Source organism: Polistes canadensis, unplaced genomic scaffold (assembly GCF_001313835.1).
Source record: "Polistes canadensis isolate GaletaPanama2010 unplaced genomic scaffold, ASM131383v1 scaffold_58, whole genome shotgun sequence".
Lineage (NCBI taxonomy): Eukaryota > Metazoa > Arthropoda > Insecta > Hymenoptera > Vespidae > Polistes > Polistes canadensis.
Genome location: NW_014569605.1, coordinates 21,026 through 45,533, shown reverse-complemented (window position 1 = coordinate 45,533; position 24,508 = coordinate 21,026). Strand labels below are relative to the sequence as shown.

Sequence of the window (24,508 nt, the reverse complement as noted above, 5' to 3'; positions counted from 1 at the left end):
TGCTAGAAATTTTGTTATACATAAGAATCCCTCGTATACATTTCGTTAATTTCGTATTCATTTCGTTTGAGATCAAGTATGAGTGTGATCGAACATTGAATCAACAAAAAAAAAAGGCAATGCACAGAAAAGAGAGGTTAAAAAGAAAGAAAGAAAGAAAGAAAGAAAAAATCAACCAATATTGCTCTATCTTTCTCTCCGCTAATGTCATCATTTTTGCGAGATCGCACAAATTCATCTGAAATCATCGTAATATCAAGAAAGAATGATTTAATGCGCTAAATTCCAATCTCTTTTCTCGATAAAATTTGTTGAGTATCTCAACTGGCAAAGCAATGATTGATCGCATTGTTAAAACCGTTAAACACAATCAATCAGTCGCTGATGACTTTGTCAACAATGCATAATGGTCCTTAAGACTTAGCCAACCGCTCAGGGAAATCTCCCCACTGTAATCTATGTTGCTTAACACGTTCACGCCGGCGTGCATCACCGGTGGGTCACACCGCCTCGCAGCGAAAAATATGAAAATCGGCCCCGGCGTGAACGTGTTAACGATCGATCGGGGAGATCTCGTATTTTAACCTTAGCAAAGCGTTTTCCTTTTTCCGTTACTATCAGTTATCTTGACTTAGAGTTATTTTCAACAATTGACGAACTATTTCTATTTAAACGAAATTGTTTGAAATAATAAAATTGCTCACTTAAATCATTTTAAGACTTTTTTGATTTCAAATAGTAAATATTAGACCGTGTTACTTGCGAAAAATGCACGGTGGTAAACGTATAGTTGGCTGTGGAGCGCGGGATTAGCCAATTGTAAGTGTTGACAATTGTGTGAGAGAGAGAGAGAGAGAAGAAATAGAAGAGAATCGACGTGACAGTTATTATTACTACATATATGCATATATCGTAAATTGTTATATTGGAATGTAGGTTAGTAAACAATTAACTAATAAAGATAGTTGAAAAGTTCTTGGAGTAATGTTAAGAGCAAGGACGTTAAGATGATAGTGAAGCAAAGATCACATTCACCTGCTAATCTTTCATCATCGTCATTGTAAAAATCTGGAAAAAATAAATAGAGCATTAAAAATTAATAAAAAAATTTTATATCTGGAATTGATAAGAATCAACTGAAGAGCTAGAAACTCTTTAAATAAAGCTGCAATCAGTTTAACAAGATTAGAAGGAACGTGTCAAAATGGTTGTGTTTTGTGTGTTACTACGATATTTATTAATAACATTTTTTAATTACATGTCTCACCATGATCAGAATATTATTTCATTTCTTTGAATCAAATCTATTGAATCAAGTTCTTCCTGGCTCATTCTTATATTTCTCGTTCGTATGATCTCTCTTTAACTGCACGTATATGTGTGAACGAATGTCCGACCCTTAATGGGCTGGTTGCTCGTTCGTATGACTCTTATATGGATCGCTAATAATGAAAAGGTTACAAAAAAATATTCAATTTTGTTAATTTGTTATTGCTTAGTAGATATATGAGTATATAATCAAATGTATATATAATATACATTCTTTTTTTAGATGAACATTATAGATAAAAGGGGTTAATAACTTGAAAACAGCAATTCTTAGAATAAACTATGATTCAATCTCCTAATTTATTTTTTTCTATTCGCACAATATAAAGACAAAAGGAATGTTTTCTTTTACCCCTCTGACATTAGAAAAATCAGGAATCTTCGGCCTTGTAACTAATGTTTTTGATATGGGTGTTCCCTGATTGAATGAGTCACAAATAACGATATCAAACAGGGTTGTAGAATTTATGTTTAACGCGATGAAGTTTAGACGAAAGAGAATCAGAATTTTCACATCTATTTCTGTGTTTTTTCTTTCCTCTGTTCTTTCTTTTCTCTTCTTTCTTTTTTTTCGACGTTTTAATAGAAAATATTTAAGTATTTTTGATGTTATCCTGTATAAGTATATAAACAATGCATCCATGATTCTTTTATCGACGACGACTATCACCTTAACAAAGGCTCGTATATTCATTATAATATAGTTGATATTTACAATTATTACCTATACATTTATAGCGAGCAAATGTATTATATATATATATATATATTATATTCACTAATTACGAGTAAACAAAACAAAAGAGATATGAGTAATAAGAGGAATTATATTGTTGACAAAGTAGAGCCGACTGTTTTCGACTCGCTAAAAACGTCTTTGAGAAGGAGCAGTGAACTTAGGTTTTTTGGCTTTGTATCTCCTTTCTCTTTCTTACAATTGGTTTTCTTCTCTATATCTTTTTTAATTAGAAAAAAGATAAAAAGAAAAACTTCCTTCGTGTTAACTAACAATGATGCTATTGTCATACAAGTCCTATTTTTATTTTACAATTAATTTATTTAATACAAGAGTCTTATTGATGATTATGTACACAAGAAAAAAAAAGTAAGAGAGAGAAAGAATAATGCATTTCACAAGTGATTTATTACGAAATCGTTGAAGAAAGCTAAGTGAATTTGTGCCTACGAAAAAAAGAAAATAAGATATCCCGAGGTGAACGTAGTCGATAATCGATATTGTCTCGCCTTTTCACCTTTTTCCGTTTTTTCTCATTGTCAGTCGATACCACGCGCTTGAACTTATCGCTCCTTGCGTGCTTTTATTTTATATGGAAGTCGTGCATGTTACGCCAAGTATCGAACGATTAGTCACATGAAAAAAAAAGGAAAGAGATAGAGAAGGAGAAAAATTACAATTGTGCTACGATTATAATAACTTGAATACGACCAATGATTGTTATGTTGATAATGTGCTTAAACGGAGAAGTATTGTATAAAATAGAATATATTTTAAGCGTAAATCGAACAAGAGAATAAAAATTCACATTAAAGTTGATGGTAATGAATTACGCTTCTTAATGTGGTTCGTGCATAGAAAATGGAAAAAAAGAAAACAACAGATAAATTAAGCCTATATTATTTATTTACTTTTATTTACACCAAGCATGATGTTCCAATTGGGTTCATTTTATCCTTAACTTTTTCTTCCAAAAGAGGCGAAAGAAAAGAGTGCTAAAATGGTGGATGATCAGCGACATTCAAATATCGATAGTATCAAATCGTCCCAGATGATTTCCGTCCCGAGATGGGCAATAATTGCGTCGACGCGCTGGAGAAGATAAAATACTTTCTATCTTTCGTTTTGTCTTATTGAAACGAAAAAAATAATAAAAACAAAAATGAACAAGTAATAATAAAAATAAAAATAATAGATAACAAAAAGATCTCAATCCATCCGTCGTGTATCTCCAGCCGCGTTGTTTTTCAAAAGTGTGCTTAATTCTTTTTTTCTTGTCGTTCGTCATTTCTCATTTTCCTTCAAAAATCTCATCACTGTTTAAATTTCCTTTTTATTTTAGACCGTGGAAGACAAACGGAACGAATCGAAAAGTTCCATCCAAAGGGATTAGGGCGTTCGTTCGATATGGTCCTAGAGCAACTCATCGAAACTTGCCAGTTTTGTTGCATTGTAATATACAAGGCACGATGTAGCTTCAAAGCAAATAAAAAAGAAAATATATTAGCAAGAAAAATCAACTATCAAATGCGCTATCAAATGCGCTATCAAATGCGCTATCAAATGCGCTATCAAATGAGATCTACCTATAAATTATGAATTAACGCATAAGTTGCGCGGCTATTTGAAAAAGTTTCACAAGATATCGATGTATGTATATATTTTAAGTTTGTATTATAACTCTCCCTACTTAATTTGTATAAAACAGAAAATATCATTAAAACGATGAACGAAAATAAATAGATACATTTTTCATCACATTATCCCATTATTAAAAATCGATGTTTTTTTACGTGATTGAGCTTTCACGAACATAAGCCTTTGTCTTTAGCTATACAAATTATCGTCAATGTTGGAAAGAATGTTATGCGTATTTTTATTTCTTTGCTTCTCGTTATATTTCAAAATATGAAAATGACCTCCTAAACGGATTGTTTTTTTATAAGAGTATAAAGCGCTTATAATCTATGAAAAAATAAGGCAAAGAAAATATTTAAAATACGTAGAAAAGATCATAAGACTCGCATGTTTTCCAGCAACGTCGCTACAACACATCATAATATACGAAATTCCTTACTTGACGAATGAATCAAGTCCACTTTGTAATAACTATATCAAAATTAGGAACAGAATGTAACTTTATTATGATATAATAAATTGAAAATGTGGTATTCATAATAATATATTTAAAATAACTTTATAATAAATTTATAAAATAATTTATCTAATTTTTTTTTTAAATAAAAATCGCATTTTTTCGAAACTTAATTCACAATAACACAAGATATAATTTAATACCACGTAATTGTATTACGACTTTTTTGAAGAAAAGGAACTTATGCCAGATGGCAACTAATTATAATTTTAACGAATGACATTTTCAATACATTATGCAAGTTTATATTATATGTATTTAACATTCATAATTAAGAAATCTGTTCGTCATTGCATTGGTCTTTATCTTCTGCGATTTCAATGGTGTTTAATTGGTGTAAAAGAGTATGACGAATTGGAGGGATAAATTATAGAAAATCTAACATGTCCTTCTTAGATGCCGAAATAGAACACACAGATGAGTACAAAATTCTCCTATTTTAATATATTCTTTAATTGTAATGATCTGCCACACCAAGCACGCTTAAGATTAAATGTATTAAATTCAACATTCACAAAGAAATAATATTTTTGTAGAAAATATCAAACTGTTTTTCCTTTTCATAGTGTAACCACTGAACGTAGAGCAAATTAATAGATTATCATATAATACTTTTATTACGTAATAAAAAAGAATTCATATTTTTCCGATTTTTTCTCACCGTTCTAACAATATTTGTATCTTTTTCATGCAAAATTTTGAATAAATTAAGAGAAAAAAATACCAATTATCTAAGAACAAGATATATCCTTTCCCTAAAATGGGTTCGGCTAGTTGCATCGAATCTTTCGTATTCTGCCTTCTTCAGAAACCATCTCATTATCTAAACAATGAAGATTTTTCATTTTGACCAATACATGTCTATTTTAGATTTTGTAATTATTATATTTGACATTATAATGCATAACGCAAAATATGCTTTAACTTCATCATTTGTTAATGGATACCACTCCTCGTTCAAAAAAAATCATCACATAAAACTTTTTTGAAAACACACTGAGGTGCTGCATTTATACCCAATCTTAACAATTAAAGAATCCAATAATATACTGAACAGCGTTCGCCGAAGACAGTTCTTGACGTCTCCTAGACATCATTGTATGTCAAAGGATTAATTGAATGAAACAATGGCGTGAGTCCAATTGTTGCGTGGAATAATGAATCAAGTCCAAAATATTGGATTTACGCCGCTATAGCAAACACTTTTACGGTCATTCATTCAAAGTAGAAGTAAATTGAGTTAATAAATATATAGCAAGCATTAAAAGGACTTTCTATTTCTATAGCAAACTAATTTTTGGGCCATTTGTCAACTAAGGAGCTTATATAAACTTATTCACTTTACTAATTGTAAGTACGTATACACATTTTTATTATCTATAGATATTAGAGATACTTGACTTCTACTACAGTAGAATAGACGCATGCGCATCATATCTGTCATATGAGGAAAGAAAGACATAATGGTAGGCGATACACTATATAGGTTATACGGTAATGCGATAGATCGCAAGGGATAAAATGGTGCACTACGTGGATATGCCATAACGTGGTCGTCTTGCGCATGACTGCACCGGTAAGTATACACGACTAAACGATTCTCATCTTCTCTCATTTTCTCTCATCTTGATTATTTTTATTCAACTTTTAATAAGGAGATTGCTGTCAGTCTCTCTAAGACAATGAAATATAACGTACGATAATCCCAATCTTATGAGAGAATTTGTACTTTCGAAGTTAGATCTCATTTAAACATACACAAAATGTCAAACTCTCGAGAGCCCGAGGTGAGTTCTAAGAAATTTTATTATTATAACTTGCTTCTACTGTACATTTTGTCGTATGCTTTAAGAAAAAGAAGTCAGACAGTTTATCCAGGTATCAACTTTTAACTTTCAGGTACAAAATTTAAAGGAACTAGGAAATGCCTGTGTTAAAGAACAAAAATATGAAGAGGCTATGTTTCATTACACTCATGCGATCAAATTGGATCCACTAAATTATTCTCTCTACAGCAACCGTTCCTTTGTCTTTTTAAAGATGCAGCAATATCATTTTGCGATGGAAGACGCTCTAATGACTATACAATTAAAACCTGACTGGACGAAAGTAAATAAGAAAGGAAAAAATATGAAATTAATTTATGATTGTATTCTTTAAGGTGAATCAATGCTTTTGTTTTAGGGTTATTTTAGGAAAGCTGAAGTTGAATCTCAAACTTTCCGTTTTAGTGAAGCTCTACAATCTTACAACAAAGCACTGTCACTGCAACCAAACGAACCTGGAATTTTAAAAGCAATTAATAGAGCATCTACAATGCTAATGAAGGATAGAAGAGGTAATGCATTTAATACTCTGACTATTTTCTTTGATTGTTTGATGCATTAATTAATAAATTATAACACATTACATTCCAGCCGATCAACAAATCCCATGGCTCGGCGCAGGAGTTGGTATCATTCTTGGTGTAATAGTCGTTATAGCAGATTATGTATTTACTAACAAGCCTACATTGACGGTAAGATACAAAGTATTTTGGATATGTCAAAAAGGAAGTTGAAATCCTATATGGAATGCAAAAAGGAATGCAATAATTTTTCTCTTATAAATTGTAGCACCCATTATTGATGGCCTTACTGACTATTTCAATCGCAATGCTAGGATTTTGTATTGCAAAAGGATTTCGTTATTTTGTTAAATGTCAAAGGAAATCGTTGCTTGAACCACCAATAGATCTTTATCCTGAAAGCAACAAGGACAAGTTTGAGAATAACGAAGCTGATAAAGAAAATGAACAAGAGAAACATCCAAAATATAGTAAAGCTTTAGCTAGACAAAGGTTTAAAAAAGGAAAATCGTAGTGTGTTTCATTTAAAAAATCTTCATTTTTGTTGCATTTTTATATTTTAATTGAAAACTTATTGTCTATTTACATGTTACATTTGATTTATTTATTTACTCTGATTAGTTTACAAATTAAATATTCACATACACAATTGCACTTATTATGCTATCGATAATAAGTATAATCACCGGTAAATTTTGATAAACGTTCATCAATTAAAAACAATATAATCTCAGTTTTTCGATAATGTCATTTTTATATACATTTCCGGAATCATAAATATTGAATATTTATCCCAAATAAGTATAATACAACGAATGTTTTCTTTTTTTTGAGGGCGTAAGTATACAGGTAATTATGCCGATTATTACATTTCTACTTATTTTCTATATATCTCTTTCATATATTTTAACTTTGCAATAGTACTCACTTATATAAACAAAACTAATTGCATATAGCTGGATTTAGTCTTAAATCAATAAAATATAACAAGAAGGGAGATTATACGTACGTCCAATACAATTTTTATTGACGTTATATATTATATTAACAAAACCACAAGAATTAAAATTAAACCGACTGTCACAATATTATCGTGCATAACATCGATGTAAAAATTAATTAATGATGAAATATGTGAAAGGAAAATTAATCTAAATGTTTTTACTCACTGTGTATATTAAAACAAATTTTCTACCGCAACATGATCTTATAAATAAAGATACGATAGTAAAAAAAAAAATAACGAGAGAAAAATAATTATCTTACGATAAGGTCACATTTTCAAACGTCTGGTAATTACTTTTGGAGATCAATGGAATCAATGGTGGATAATGATTTTTACCTTTAACAATGAAAATACTAACAGATTAATATTTAGATGAATTGGTAAATTTGCGTTATTCTAATTATACGTGTAACGCAACATCACGTTAAGATGATAAACTACTTACGCGAAATCATATTTAAAACGTCCACATTTTTTTCTCTCTTGTTCCCATTATTTACATATATATGTATATACGATTACACATATATTTCTACCCTTACTTGCACCATACGCGCATATACATTTTCAGGAAAAATGTATATAAAATATTTTACACAACTTTACGATATAACTATGATGTCAGACATTTATTGATTTCAACATTTAACAATCTTATAACGAATTTTTCCAATATAAATGAAAATATAATCAATTTGAAAAAAATGTTAAAATATTAATCACTTTCCTGTAAGGTTTGTCAGTTGTTTTTATTATATATATTATAAAGTACTATCATCTAAAAAATATTGCCGTATTAAATTAAAATAACATAGGCTCTTCTAATTAGACTTTCTTAAACTATGCTCATTCAACAGTCATCTATATCCCTGTGAAATAATAGCATAAGATTGATTAGAATAAAAAATGGCGAGTCATGTTTATTAATTCAATTATTTGTGCACTTGTGTATATATCATCAGACCATAAGCTGGTAATACAAATTTTATCATTATAACTCATAAAATAATATAGATCAATACGATATTGTATTATAATTAGATTTTATATCAAAATTATTATAAAAAAGAAAGATAAAACATTACAAGTACAATCATTAACTTACAATTAGTAATATTATTTTGAAAGAAAAAATAAATGAAAAAAATATACATTGTTATTAAATACTAAGAATTTCTGCCTTTTTATTTATTCGAATATATATTAAGAATCTATGCTATATTTGCAGCATTATATATAAATACTCAACTTGTACATGATGATATACGAGTAATAATGGAGTATGGAATACTTCCAACGAGTATGGAAATACTTGTAATAATATACGAGGTATACATTTTTTTATATGATTATTTGGCATTTGCTTATTTATAAAAGTGCATGTAGAATTCACATGTTTTTAAATAAAACATTTAACTAGCTACTTATTAAATGAAACATTTTTTGTGAAAGAAACGAATGGATATGCAGAAATACTATTTTCTATGATTACAATTGTTAGATACATGATATAGATGAACAATAAAATTATTTACTTAAAATATTTCAGCATATTTGAAAACTGTTGATAAATAACTCAACATATATGTATACATGATCATAGTCCGTCAAAAGCAAATTTTATCAAACATTTGTACATCTTATGATAATAAATATCTTATAAAATGATGGATACACACATATGTCAATTTTCCTAAATTTTGATATATTGATTGGAATGAACACATATCATTCAGCACTGCTCTTCATTAATTTAACTTTAGTAGTACTCTATTATTCCTAAAAATGCAGAAAAAATACTCATTTCCTAATCACACCATTGAAATTTATAAATACACATTTATACATATACTTATTAATAAATAACCGTATAGACCAGCAAATAATATGAAAGCATGTTAAGGAATTAATTATTTTTTACTTTAGCAAGAAGTAATCATTATCGACCTTCTTATCGTCACACTTGTTATAAAGTAACATGTAGACAGAATCTTTGTATAAATCGGATAGGCATCCAATTAGGTTGGCATTATTAGGCAGTCAAGGTGATACATATGTATATATGTTGCACAAACAGTAATACTTTTGTTTTTACTTTTTATCGTTTTATCAAAGAAGAACAAAGTTAGATAATAATATAATTATTATTTTATATATATAATTGATGTGTATGTTATATCTCTGTGTCTATTAAAAGATAACACAGACATACATTCACATTATTTAAAGAAATGTTAATACTAATTTTTCATTCTTTTCGTATTTATAGTATCCTTGCTAAAGAGGTATGGAATTTTACAAACAAGTTTTACACGAATATCGTTAATAAACGACAGAAATACAAAAACAATATTTTTTACATTTGGCCAAGCTACAACTTTTATCAGTATGTAATATTTTCAAGATGATGATTATAACAATAGTAATAATAATATTCATAATAATTCCTGCAGTAGTAGTAGTGGGAGTATAGCAATAGTAGAAATAGTAAAAGTAGTAGGAGCAGCAATAGCAGCAGTACTAACAGCAACAATAGCAGCAAAAGTAATAATACTAACAATAGCAGTAGTTGAAATAGCAATAGCAGCAGCAGCAGTAGTAGTGGTAGTACAGACAACAATAGTAATTGTAATTACTAATCTTGATTAGTTACTACTGTTATTGTAATGGAACTTTCCTTATATTTACGATATATTTTTAAATAAAAATATCCGAAAATAGAGTATTTTCTAGATCAAAAATTATAAATTACAAACTATAAATATAAAATATACCTTCCAAACGACGCTAAAATAATAAATTGTTAATCTTGTAAAGAAATTATGCAAATATTAGCAGGTTATTCTTTAAAGAAATAAATTATTATCAATTAAAATAGGATATATATATAATACTTAACACATAAACATATTTTATGGCACAATGTATGAACATAAAGTTTTTCATTATTATTGCAGTGGAAGTTAAGTTTAAAATTGTCTAACATATAGTAGGAAACTTAATAGTTTAAATGAAACGTGTCTATTAATATTAAAATTTTCCCAACATTTGTTTACATTGACAATATTTTTGTAAGTAGCATTTTATTCTTTTGAATATTAACAGACATTGCTCCATAATTTATATAATGCTAAAATAGCATTTATAGGTTTTTATATACTTGTGCATCAAAAGTTGTATTTATTCATATCGGTAAGTTTTTCAAAAGAAAAGAAAGAGAAAAATAAGAAAACATAATTTTTAAATCTGATATAATTAAGAAAATGTATATAATTATATTATGTCATAATTTAATAATACGGATAAAAGCAATCGTAAAAAATCATTTTGAAGAGATTCAATAATATCTTCAAGTAAGATTTCTAAAAAAATAAAATAGGCGAAATAAAGATTTAGCTAGATATAATAGTAGCTTTATAATTAATATAATCAATACTATGTGCATCTTTCGGATTCCTCAGTTGTATACAAAGTCTATAGAGTAACATGTTAAGGAATTGATGAATAAATTATACATTAAAATTGCACTTTCCCATATTTATGGATCAATATCAATAATGAAAATTATTAAATGAACATTGTAATTAAAATTGAGCTCGCATTAGGTATGAATATACTATATTATACGAACATGCGAAGAAATAGAAATGATAATATATGATTTATATGCATTTAGGAAATAAAACATATTATGTGTAGAAATCAATTCAAAGCTTTTTAAAAACAAATAGATTAGTAATACCATCTTGTTAACTAATAGTTTTTATTTTGATTAATAGTCAAATGTTTTATAACTATAAGTGTTGGTAATTAAACGTTATAAATGACGGGCGATTATTTACATTCAAACTAGAGTTATAAATAATTTAATATCCAGGCACCAAATGAATTTCTACATCTAATAATTATTCGTAAATCATAATAGTTAATCTCTCTGATAATAACGAGGCAGTTCCAAGAATTTGCTGGTTATATTGATATTGCATATTTCTACTATTTAAGCACAGTCTCAATGTTATACCCATCATGGAATATTAAATACACAAATTTAAGGAAATTTAATTAATCATAAAAGGGAGAGATTTCATACAGGATTCAAAACTTGTGGCTGAGGAGTATAATCAAAGAGGGCTAGAGGGAAAGTCTTGATGTGTGTTTGCCACTGCGCCGATAGTTGGAAAAATTTCACACTGTACCATTCAGTACCATCGATGCTCACTAAAGTAAAAAAATCAATAATGCAGTAGCTTATGATATCATACATTAAATATTATACAGTAAAACGAAGTTTTTAAGTTAAAACTCTTACCTCTCAATGGAATGTTATGAGTTTTTGCCGAACATATCAAACGCGTAACACCATCTACAGTTTGACTTTTCGGTTCATTCTCCTTTTCTTTCTCCTTCTTTTTTCCTAATCTCATTACTATTAACAAAAAATGTATTTAACTTGAATACTATAAATACCGGTATATTTAAGATATGTAAAATATTTGCTTAGATACTATTATTAGATTACTGTAGATATTACTATATACTAATGATAGTATAATAATTGCAAAACTCGTAACACGTAATATACCGAATTGTAAATACTTTATTAGCTTATGTTAGAGAATAATAATTGTTGCCATTAACGTCAAGTACTTACTTTTCTGTTTCTTCTCTTTGGTCGTATAATTCATAGATAGATGATGACCCGGAGCTTCTCCTAACGGCGGAAGTCTTTGCACGTGTAACACCCTAAAAGCTTGCCTCAGCGTATTCTTGCCCTTTTCTCCTTGAATTTGTTTGCTCCAATAATCCAATTGCAATTCCACAGGTTCCCAACCTTCCCTGATAGGTTGGCCTACATTAGGACTACTAGGTGGAGTCAATCTACCAGGAGGTGGAATTGTCATCGATAATCCCGGAGGAGGTAAAGACGGAGGAGAACCGGACATAGTAACATTGCTTTCTTCAAGATCGACCGACGTAGAAGAACTACTGTCAGGACATCCAACCCGAACGTCATTTACAAATGGAATAAATATTTGACTACTGTCATCGGTTTCTCTATAATAAGATTATTTCAAATAGAACTTGATGTGTATTTGCATTTATTTATAAAAACAAGTGACACGTATTTTATACTTAAAGAGATATTACCTATATGTTACCATTGCTTCTGCGATCGGCAATAGTAAAGTTGTATTAGTTGCAGCTACATATTCAGATACTCTAGCCGCACCTTCGCTCGCACCCCCGCCTTCTCTTTCAAGTAATTCTTTCCATTCGTCGCCGAAAAGGACTGAATATTTGGCATCCACGGATGATAGGTATTTAGACAAAGTATTAGAGCCAAGAGGTACCACCAAAAACCTTAAATAATTTTGCCAATCGGGAGGTTTGAAACTCAATAATTCTACATAATGTCGTAGTACTGCATTTACAAAACTATCTCCACCAGCGATTACGACCTTTATCGGAGAAGGCGGCTTGGCAGAACTGTTACAACTATAGTAAAAACAGTAGTAATGTTAATTTATTTCATTGTCTTCATGAGAAAATATTTCGAGTAAAATTAGTAATTACAATTTTTGTATCCTTGTTACCAGACACGTGAATGTGGCACGTATGTCCGCAGGGGAAGCAGTAGTAAGTACTTTGTGATTTCTTTCTTGAAGTCTTGCGGCAAGTACAGCACCTCCTGGGTCTGCTAAGGAAATCAGAGATACAGCTTCCGGTAAACTGTCATCCGGCAAGACGCGACTCAACTGTTCGACTAGGACTTTCCTCGGCTGTCATTACGAAAAATCTTATCATCATTGATATTACATATCTACATATACATGTAATGTAGCATTATTGAAAAAATGTCCAAGTACCTCTGAACTACTAGAGTCACCGGATGGCTTTAAGTCGACGCTGAGACTGTGTTTTTTAGATTTACTGCTACCAGGTGTTCCACGATCACGAGTAAAAAGTCTACTTCTCCTGTCGGAACTATCGTTTTTATTCGGTTGTTCTGATTTCGGTGGAGATCCTGCGACAATACTTGGCGGATCATTAGCTTCATGATCGGTCCAATTTTCGGGATGAGAATCGCTGTCTGCCCTCCTTGAACTATCATCACTCTGTCTGTCGACGCCTCGTTCTGTAACATAATTATGTTACTATCCACTAGTCTTATAAAATTGTTATTATATTATACTGTAGATTATTAACAATATATTTCAATGATAATAGAGATAAGAGGAAAAAGTGAATATTTAGTCCATTTACGTAAACTACATCGCGATCGTAGACAATAATATTAATAATTGGTAACGATGTGAGATTTACCTGAGAGAGCGAGAGAGAGAGAGAGAGAGAGAAAGTGTGTGAGAGAGAGAGAGAGAGATAGAAAGTGTGAGAGAGAGAGAGAGAGAGAGAGAGAGAGAGAGAAAGAGAAAGTGAGAGAATGAGTGATAGAAAGAGAAAAAGAGGAAGAGAGAAAGATAAATTTGTCAATATGCACAGGATCTGTTTAATAAGATTACTTTTGCATATATTCATGTATGTATATATATACATATATATACATATTACAAAATCCATACATATTCGCGAACTATCTTTCGTAAATTATTATTGTCTAAAAAATATGTATGTTATTATAGTAAAAGTATCACGCTCGAGCAGGGTTGATTACTGAAAAGTAGTATAACATCAATTAAATGATTGATAGAAATGAATAGAAAAATTGATAATATCAGAAATATATACGTACGTAAGTAGACAGATATAGAGGACCGATGGACACGATTAAAGTATGTACGTAAGAATTATGTGTAAAAGATTGAAAGAGAAAGAGAAAGAGAAAGAGAGAGAGAGAGAGAGAGAGNAGAGAGAGAGAGAGAGAGAGAGAGAGAGAGAGAGAGAGAGAGAGAGAGAGAGAGAGAGAGAGAGAGAGACTAAGAATGAAAAGACCAATAAAAATTACTAGATGCATTCAGGCAAACCTGTTAAATCATTAAAGAAGAAGAAAATTAAACTATTAATGTATATTTAGAGCAAATAAAAAGAAGGACAAAAAAGAACAACATTAAAATTGTTATATTATTATAAAAAAACACTTAGAGAAATGTGATTTACTACAGGAAGAATTACTGAAATAGTAATACTTATTTTTACAAAATTACTACAGGAAAATGAAATGCTACACATTTATTCTTCTTAAACCGTACATAATCTTTACTATTTACGTAGTTTACTGTACGAATTTACAAATTTCTATGAGAGTAAAATAACAAATATAATATAATAGATGTAACAAAGACTCACTAACGAACGATTTATAAAAACTATACTTTCGAAATTACTTTATACAAAATAATAATAAATAGACCATGTAAATTATAATAAATGCATTGATATATTGATATTTATAAAGATAAACTATAATATTGAATTCTAATCTTTGAATATTAAATTTAGGTAATTATGAATCAATTTATCATTTTAAGCACGACGCGCTCGTCCGCAACTCTATCTCCCAAAAACATCTTCCCCCACGGATGATACAAAAACCGTTCATGACGATTTCCACTACGACATTACGTGGAATAGAGTTCAAAATGAATAAATTATGATTTCGTTATATATTATCATGTAACATCGAATTTAATGAGAAAGAAAAATAAAAAAACATAATATTTTCCAAAATCGTGATATCTACGGATGGTCGCTATAGTAGCATACCGTTCAAATTGATATTTTTCAGAAAAGCCACTTTAGTGGCGTATGGTGCCTAAAAGGTTAATAATCATAACCTCAATAGTTTTCACATTTTAAAATGAATCATTAAATTTAAATAGTAATAATTCTGCTACTCAAACGCTGAAGTTTCTTAACCAATTTATAAAACTATTTTGACCGATATATACCAATAATAACACTTTGATTTTTTACTTAATTACAAGATTACTATATTAGATATAGCAATTAATTCGGTACCTTTTGAACAAATTTAGTATTTATTTATAAAGTAATCATACATCTGTTATTCTTCGAAATATTTTTTCTCCGTTACTTTCGATGACTTTAGTCCATCTTTCAGGCAACTGTCGAATTCCTAGACGAAATATAAATGACGATTTTGATGCAATGAATTTAATATCAAAGCACTGAATTAATTGCTACGCCTAATATATAATAACACATAGGTTTTTAAGCAAGAAAGAAAGAAAGAAGAAGAAAATAAAAACAGAAAAAACAAAAGAAAGAAAAGACAGACAACCAAAATACTTAAAGAAATAGCTCCTAATAAGTATTACTTACAAGGAGACGGTCAGTGAGCCACACCTTAGATTTTTTTCAAATTTTGCACACTTGTAGTACTCCATCAGACAATCCATTGTGCCTCTAAACATGGCGTAGATATCCATAGGCTAGTCAAAAAGAGGCTAACTTCCCTTTTTTTTGGTAAGATTGTGACTTTTTGATATAATGGTAATTCGACGACAATACAAAATAATTCATTATTTTTACTCTTGACTAAATAATAATAGTTTCTGTTAAAATGAATTATTGTTTTTCTTTTAATCAAGATTCACTATTTTTGACAATAAATAAAACAACGGCGTGCCATAAGCATCAAGTTTCGATTTAAAAATGACGTGCTTATACGCCGATATATATATATATATATATAAATATACAGAACGCTCGACACTCGATCGTCAAAACGAAAAATTCTCGCTGCGGAAGGAAAAAATTAGAAAGAGAGAAGTATCGGTTTCTTGTCTCACTCGCACTCGTATACATAACGCTCGACACTCGATGGCCAAGACGAAAAATTCTCGCTACAGCATGAAAAAATATCAGAAATATATAATACAGAACGCTCAAGAATCGAGGGCCCAAACAAAAATACTCGCTATCGCCTAAACAAATAAAAAGGGAGAAGTATGTATCCTTTTCTTTTCTCACTCGCACTCGCATTCATGACCSAGAGACCCCAAGATAACGCACACTAGCTCGCTTGCGTGTAAAGACCAACGAAGAGGCGTGGCTTGTCCCCTACTCCTAMAATCAATTTTACCAATATTTCTCGCTTATTTTTGCAAATACGAAGATACACCTTAGAACATTTTTTATGTATTTTTCAATTTTGCACAACATTTGTTTGAAACTTTTTTCGATTAAAGATATCTAGATTCTAAGATATGGCTTTTTTTACCCTTTTTCTCATAAATACGCCATCCAATTGCAAAAAAATTAGCACCATTCGATTCAGCGTCGTCGAGTTATCATTATATCAAGCTTTTGGCCAAGAAACACAATTAGCTCAGTTTTTCTTTATTTGAGTGGACTAATCTCGACGTGCCTGGCACATCTTTCCACCGCAAGTGGTTAAAGGCACAATGAATTTTCTCATGGAATAGTACAAGTGTGCAAAATTTGAAAAAAATCTGAGGTGTGGCTCACTGACCGTCTCCTTGTTAGTTGAAGTTTATTCAGATCATTAAGCTATAGATATTACATACTTGATACTAATGACGATACATTTTTTCTTTCTTTTCATGCTGAATTTATATAAAAACATGCTGTTCTTTTAAAAAGTAAAGTAATATATATGCAAGTACATATACATTACTCGCATGTAAAATTTCACTCACTGATATTATTGTATCTTTTATATCGAATTTTCACGTTACATACCTGATGGTATATTTCCAATATGCTGCTTGTCTTTGGCTGGTTGACTTCCAATGTAGTGCTGATTTACGGTACTCATTGTGTTGTTGTCAGCTTCCCCTCTTGTTACTACTACCGAATTGTAACATGCAACAGTGCAAAGCCAACCGACCAAATCTTGACTTAGTTAAAAATTTCCAGATCCAGATATAGATGATCGATTTTATATCATAGTTTGTACAACATAATATATTTTGGAAGTCCACAAAATCAAATACATTCTCGAACCCTTGTAAGTAGATGTACGTAAGTAGAATTTCCAACGTCTATACGTACATATATTTTACGTTGATGCTTATATGACTTGCGTGCAATCTGATCTTCTGTAATAATTGAATGTGTGAAAATAAAAACTAAAGCAAAATGCGTTGAGCAAATGATTGATTCCAAAAATATGAATGCACATTAATAGTATATTAAAAATAAAATAAGCCATCCCTTCTGAAAGGATCTCTATCATATTTATTTGTATATAATAAATTATCATGCAGCATAAATAACTATAACGAAAATATGACATTTATAAATTATAAGAATAAAAGATATAGATTATGATCTTCCTGATAAATCAAACTAGTCATATGTGTATAGTAGTATTAGAAGCAATAACATTATCCACTCTCTTTTGATACGGTAGATATATAATGATGTATATACGTGGTTAATGTAATGCATTTACGTAATATAAATGGCATCTTGCACTTTGTTTACATTGTTCATTTTTAAGTCCTGAATCAAGTATGAAAAACATATATAAAATAATGCTGCTTCTACTTTCGATGTTGTTAACAACGTATATATGTTACCGTCGAAGCCGGGAATCAGTCATTGCTAGTAATTCCTCGGCATTCCTATCAATGCAAAGCGCCTTCCGACGACGTGTATGGAAGCGGGGTGTTGGTCCTGTGTCCGAGAATGTATTCTTTTCACAACGTTGTTTAAATAGTAATTTGATATTCTATAGTATATCAAAGTATTATGTTCGATGCCTAGAAAAAACTCTGTAAAAAGTCTTATTTCCGACTTCGTCGGAAGGCGCTTTGCATTGGTAGGAATGCCGAGGAATTAGTAGCAATGACATTCCCGGCTTCGACGGTAACATATACACAAAAAACATACTACAATATATAAAGAAAATAATTCATGTCTATACATGCTCACGATATTGATTTCGTTTATAAAAACTTTATCAATATTAATACATTCAACAACATTGTATATTTCTAATGACGTCGCATTTTTTTTGTTTAAATTTATTTTCTGCTTATTCCACGATATTTGCTGAAAATTTACAATAAAATACGATGTTAACAGAACTTGGAGAGAAATTTTGTTAATTATTTTCTTATAGTTTTTTTTAATTCACATAAATGGAATAATTCATAAGAAAAGCGCTTTTCGTAAAATAAACAAAAATTTGCAACTTGAAGCATTAACAAATAACACATGTTTTAGATAGAGCACAATATGATCCTTACCGTGTTAGATGTATTGGATATTAGAGAGAGATATGCCAATAATGGAATATTGTAATTTTATGATATTAAAACGCGTTAATGAAAAAGACTTTTTCTGCGATAGCAACCAAAGTACATAATACAAAGAATGGAATGATTCAAAACGTGTCATCTACAGGCTAAAGAGTAATGGAAGAATTAAGAATGGGATAAAGCAGAGAGGGAGAGAGAGAGGGAGAGAGAGAGAGAGAGAGAGAGAGAGAGAGAGAAAAAAAGAGAAAGAGAGAGAGAGAGAGAGAAGAGAGAAAAGAGAGAAGTGGTATGAATGATAGAAAAAAGGAGATAAAAAGGAAAAATAAAATGAAAGACGTCGAGCTTTACCTGAATGTGGTGGTGTTAAAAGAGATCGACTGGAACTGAAAAAAGGCCGTAGCGAAGGCTTTGGTGTACTACTGACGGACATGGTATCCAATTCTGGACCACTGTCCGACAAATCTTCGAGTTCGTCGAATAGCTCTTCAATCTCCATATCGCCGCCTGAGAATAGTAATTAACGCGATACGATTACGTACAAAATCTAGTACATACAGCTTTGATTATCTTGGTCCCAGTTTAGGATCGGCCGAATATAAGGACCGAAGGAAGCATTATCATCGAGTATGCATATACCTGAAAGCTTTTGTCCAATTTCTTCTTGATCGTGATCCAAATCTTCAGACACTCTGAACCTCTTCAAAAGGGCTATAAATTTTTGTTTGAGATTTCTTTGCTGTAAAATACACGAAACAGCACAATTTAGAATCGTATAGTCGCTTCTCAAGATTTAAAATAGATGGGTAGATCGATAAATAGAAATATAGATAGATAAAAAGATAGATATTTAAACAGATAAATAAAAAAAAGTAATTTTAATCAAAGAAAAAAGTTTTACGCACTCTGGCATTGGTGGGGATTTTTCCTCGACTTTTTCGTCTATGTACCTCCAATGTTGGCTCACTATCACTACCCTCTGCTTCAGCCTCCGAACTGAATTCTTCTTCTTCGTCACTATATTCTGGACACAATCTCTCATTTGGATCATTGATAAGTCTTTTATCATGATCGACCGGTTGAGAGCTTAATGCTATGACACTAACACGTGCTAGAGCCACCGAATGTCCACCGTACTTTTCTGCTTTGTCGGATATCAATTCTAATTCAAGATCCATTTGTTTCTGTAACACCTACAACTCTTTCTCTTTATTTATGCTCAATAAACATAAAATGCAAACAATAAGCATAAAATTTTACAAAGATGTGTAATGTATAATACAACTTACCTGAGCCATATTAATTACCCCCTCAGCGAGAGTTTTATATCCGAGCATTGTGCGATTTTTATAACGTTTTCTTCTTTGCAATAATATTAATAGTTTATTGCCATCTCTCTTGAGAAAATGTGGATATTGGAGCGCGAATTGTAATTCTAACTCAGTGTCTAACATACCTCCAGTTGGTATAATCATTTCATTAGAACGCAGCGTTCTTTTGGAACTTTGCATCTTTACAGCAATTATGATGGACGTTAAATCAGAACCCAAAGGTCGAAGTATAACCAGACGTGTTAACGTCAAGGAACATAATCTGTAATACATATGTGTATTTAAAAATTTGAAAGAAGCATCATTTATATATATCTTCTGACGATATTCACATCACATTCGATAATTGGCATAATAAATATTTTTACACCCACATGTAAATGCGTATATAAGTACTATATACTTACATACATAAATATGTATGTGAAAATTTAGTCCAACTAATAGTAAGAAAGACCTGGAGAATACTATATGTACCAGAATTATATATGTTCATTAAGTTTCACATTCTGTATACTGTCTATTTTTATTAACAGAAAGATTTTACGGATTTGAAGACAAATATCGTAGACAATAATTCTATTGGGTTGGCAAGAAAGTTATTGCCGACTTTGATTATATTATAGATTTCTCACTCCCATTTTTATAATACTCGTTAATGTTATGCTTTTCTTATTATTATATACGTTATCTGTAATCCTTACCTAGCGTTATAAAATCATTGCATAAATGTTATCTTAATGTTCTTTCTTTACTTCAATATTAATATGGAGTGCAAAAACGAACATTTTCGTAATATTTTGCTTTATTATTTCCGTAAAGGAAAGAACGCAGTGCAAGCTGCAAAAAAGATACGTGACGTGTATGATGATGAAGCCCTTAAAGAAAGGCAATGCCGAAATTGGTTTGAAAAATTCCGTTCTGGAAATTTTTCTCTTAAAGATGACAAACGCTCAAGTCGACCAGTTAAGCCGAATGAGGATGAAATCAAAACCATCATCGGAGCGGATCGTCACATAACTACACGGGAGATTGCAGAGAAGGTAAATGTTTCACATACAACCATTGAGAATCATTTAAAATGTGTCGGGCTCGTTAAAAAACTGGATATTTGGGTTCCGCACAATTTGGAAGAAGTTCATCTGACAAAGCGTATCAACGTTTGCGATTTATTGCTTAACACGTTCTACCCGGCGTGAACCACCGACGGTTCACGGGCACTGCATTCATCTGGCGGCGTGAACCACCTGTGGTCCACACCTAGTATGCTTAGAAAATAATAAAACAAACAAGAGCCGCCAGACGAATACACATCTGATAATCTCGAGCCCGCTGACCATACGGACTTCGAAAACATGCGCCGGGTTGAACGTGTTAAACGCAATGAATTCGATGTTTTTAAAACGAATCATCACTGGAGACGAAAAGTAGATTGTGTACAACAATGTCAATCGAAAACGATCGTGGTGCATGCCTAAAGAATCATCACAAACCACTTGAAAGGCAAATATCCAAAAAAAGAAGATTTTTCTGTCAATTTGGTGGGATTGGAAATAATATTGTCTTTTTTTATTTATGTCAATGAGAAATAAATCGATTTTTGTTCCAGTATATGGTACAGAATTCAATGTTAAACGTGTCAAAATGTGCTTGATTGAGTTAAGTAGATGTAGTTTTTTACGTATTTACATAATTTTTTAGACTTATTCGAACGTTATTATATGCAAAGATTGATCAAGAAGTCATCATTCGCATAATTCAAAAAAGCATTTATGGTTTATGATAATGCTTATATCAAATCGTATTATTTATAGTACACATATTCTTCTATATTTTCTTAGTCTTTCTTTGTTTGATAAGAAAAAGTAAATGAACAATCGACGTGATGTTGAGAAAGAACTTTTAATATATTTTAATTAATATAATTATTTTGTTTTGAATGTCGTATTGTTTACTTTCAAATATATGTCAATTTATGAGTTTACTAATTTTCCTCGAGAATGAAAAAGAGAACGGAACAACAAAAAAATGAAAGAGGAGAAACACAAAAAGTTAATAACGTGGAAATGATATTTTATCTACAATTAAATATCCCTTTAATTTCCCCTTCAGTTATAGTTGCTTGCTGTTAAATTCATGATAACTTTACTCGTCCGGCTTCCAATAATATACATACATATATATATATATATATCATATTCAAGGTAGTAAAGATTATTAAGTATAATCGCAGTTCGAGCATTATACTTCTAACGAGTCCCTAAAGAGCATGAGCATTCATCTATGTACTGGAGTACATTCAAAGTTTCGTAAAATATATTACAACGCTATCCCTAATGGTATATATATAAAAAAAAAATTGAAAATTGTTGTTGATTTTGAAGTGAAATATTATTATTTTTTAATAAATGAAAATTCTATGGATATACGTTAAAATAATAAAATAAAAGCTTATAAAACATATGAATAAATACATTATTTTGGTCAAAAAGTGGTTTTCATTTTTTATTACTATGTCGTACCTTTTTTAAAAATTTGAAAAGCATACAGTATCATAAAGAAATGAATGAGGTTTACAAAAAAAAAACTAGTTTCCTAATTGTACAAAAATTGCATCATAGTAAAAAATTGAAATTAAAACAAAAATAATTTTTTTTCGAGGATCTTATGAACCGATATAGCTCATTATTTTTTGTCTAGAAGCTATTATGAGTCCTCAAGAAATATTAAAAATTTGGATCAATCGGTTTTTTAGTCAATCCTGTGATAAATATTTTTTCTCTACTTTTTGGATATTTGACTTTTTCTCAAAAACCAATTGAGTTAGGGATCCGAAACTTTTAGGATCTTATTATTTTATTAGTACCTATATATCTTCTAAGTATCATTAAATTATTTCTTGGGGGCAAATTCAGTATGCTTATACCCCTATGGCCTTTCATCGAATGCCCATTGACGTTTTGATACATGTGAAAAATCTGTTGATGAATGACAGATAGCATCCTTCCAAACGTGCTATACATGCTACAGTCTTCGCGTTATTACTCGCGCTTTGCAATGCGATAATATATTTATGTGTCATGAGAGAATCATCGAGAAATTATCGAGATATTGTTGAGAAAAGTCAAAATATTTGGATAATTGGAAAATATAAAAGAAAATTTCTTATTGTTATTCGGCATAAAACGTATAAGAATTGCCATAAAGAAGGAAAAAGAAAGAAAAAGAGAAAAAGAGAGAGAGAAGAAGAAAGAGCACCTCGCATTCAGAGTGACGCGTCGACTTTGGCTAAATATACGCTCGACGCATCTAACAACCGACGAAATAAAAAGACGAGAGTAGGTTTGATTTGATTACCTTGGTATGCAATTCGGTGGGGTACGATCAACTTCCCAAGTAGCAAAAAGTTTCATTGGAACTGGTCGAGACGTCGGTGCCGTCGCCTTCATCCTCTCCGCCATTTTTGGCCCGTTGGCCACCAGAAGAAACAATCAGCAACAAACACCAATACTATACCGCAGCTTGCGGCTAACTAATTCGATCTATCTCGATTGTAGCGCCATAAACTGTGAGATTGCAGAACCGTTCTACAAATATCTGTTCTTTAAACTAATAGACTAAATCAGTTTTAGAATATACTTCTTGTCATACAACGCCCTTTTTCGCGATCCTCTCTACAAGCTTTTCTACTCTGATCATAGATCGAACGATGGAAGCATCGACATCTGTCGACTTTTTCGTTAACTTGAAAAGGAAGGATACACCTGAAAAGCCAATCAAGCGAGGGACAAAGAGAACAAAAAGATAATGCAATATATCACACCAAACAAAGTTCTTAAATATGAATATGTTACGGTTAATATGGAGAAACATGGATTTTATAGAATACCTAAACATTTTATGGAATTCCCGTTCGCAAAGGACATCCTATAGAATGCCCAGAAAATTTCGATCGATTTAGCATATTTTATAGATTAATCCAAAATTGTTAAGAGGATGTGTACATATTTTTAAATTTTTAGGGTTTATTTCACTTGTAATTGCTGAAAATCACTCCCTCTACCCACCTAATCTCTAAACAGCCTAATGAATAACATTTTACAGATTGACTGAAACTAAAAAATACAAAAGTACATAAAGTTCACAAATCCACTTTTCGTGTAACCAAAATCATCTTAGTAGCATCGGGACCATCAGCGAGCGATAGTAGGTAAATACTATATATATAAATACTTCTTTGATAGTGTTTGTACCGTCATCGTGTTAAGTACCTACTATCGCCCACTGGTGGTCCCGGTCCTAACTAAGACGATTTTGGTTACACGAAAAGTGGACTTGTGAGCTTTATGTACATCTGTATTTTTTGCTGAAACCTTCTAGATAATCTATAGAATCAA

The 24,508-nt window shown here is 30.8% G+C and overlaps 2 protein-coding genes and 1 long non-coding RNA gene across 6 annotated transcripts; 1 reads left to right on the top strand and 2 right to left on the bottom strand.

The window, feature by feature from the left end:
* Positions 1-2,958: 2,958 nt before the first annotated feature.
* On the bottom strand, positions 2,959-5,609 carry LOC106785863. Its single transcript, XR_001381569.1, has 2 exons — positions 4,945-5,609; positions 2,959-3,540 (listed from the first exon to the last, which is right to left on the bottom strand). It is a non-coding gene; the product is annotated as an uncharacterized LOC106785863 (long non-coding RNA).
* Positions 5,610-5,682: 73 nt separating this feature from the next.
* Positions 5,683-7,807, top strand: LOC106785861 (hsp70-Hsp90 organizing protein 3-like). Of its 2 annotated transcripts, XM_014746662.1 has the most exons (6): positions 5,683-5,796; positions 5,876-6,007; positions 6,120-6,329; positions 6,405-6,558; positions 6,638-6,738; positions 6,836-7,807. In XM_014746662.1, exons 2-6 carry the CDS (start codon positions 5,984-5,986, stop codon positions 7,079-7,081), a joined length of 735 nt encoding a protein of 244 aa, XP_014602148.1. In that variant the 5' UTR covers positions 5,683-5,796; positions 5,876-5,983; the 3' UTR covers positions 7,082-7,807. The 2 variants fall into 2 exon arrangements, with proteins under 2 accessions (XP_014602148.1, XP_014602149.1); XM_014746663.1 differs by lacking the exon at positions 5,876-6,007 and having other exon boundaries at positions 5,696-5,796.
* A 3,512-nt stretch (positions 7,808-11,319) lies between these two features.
* LOC106785893 (phosphofurin acidic cluster sorting protein 1) lies at positions 11,320-23,884 on the bottom strand. Of its 3 annotated transcripts, none has more exons than XM_014746713.1 (12): positions 23,469-23,884; positions 20,070-20,373; positions 19,686-19,973; positions 19,420-19,519; positions 19,132-19,287; positions 17,258-17,365; positions 13,441-13,709; positions 13,148-13,353; positions 12,722-13,069; positions 12,225-12,628; positions 11,883-11,999; positions 11,320-11,791 (listed from the first exon to the last, which is right to left on the bottom strand). In XM_014746713.1, exons 1-12 carry the CDS (start codon positions 23,570-23,572, stop codon positions 11,658-11,660), a joined length of 2,538 nt encoding a protein of 845 aa, XP_014602199.1. In that variant the 5' UTR covers positions 23,573-23,884; the 3' UTR covers positions 11,320-11,657. The 3 variants fall into 3 exon arrangements, with proteins under 3 accessions (XP_014602199.1, XP_014602200.1, XP_014602201.1); XM_014746714.1 differs by having other exon boundaries at positions 17,258-17,362; XM_014746715.1 differs by lacking the exon at positions 17,258-17,365 and having other exon boundaries at positions 23,469-23,880.
* Positions 23,885-24,508: the final 624 nt, after the last annotated feature.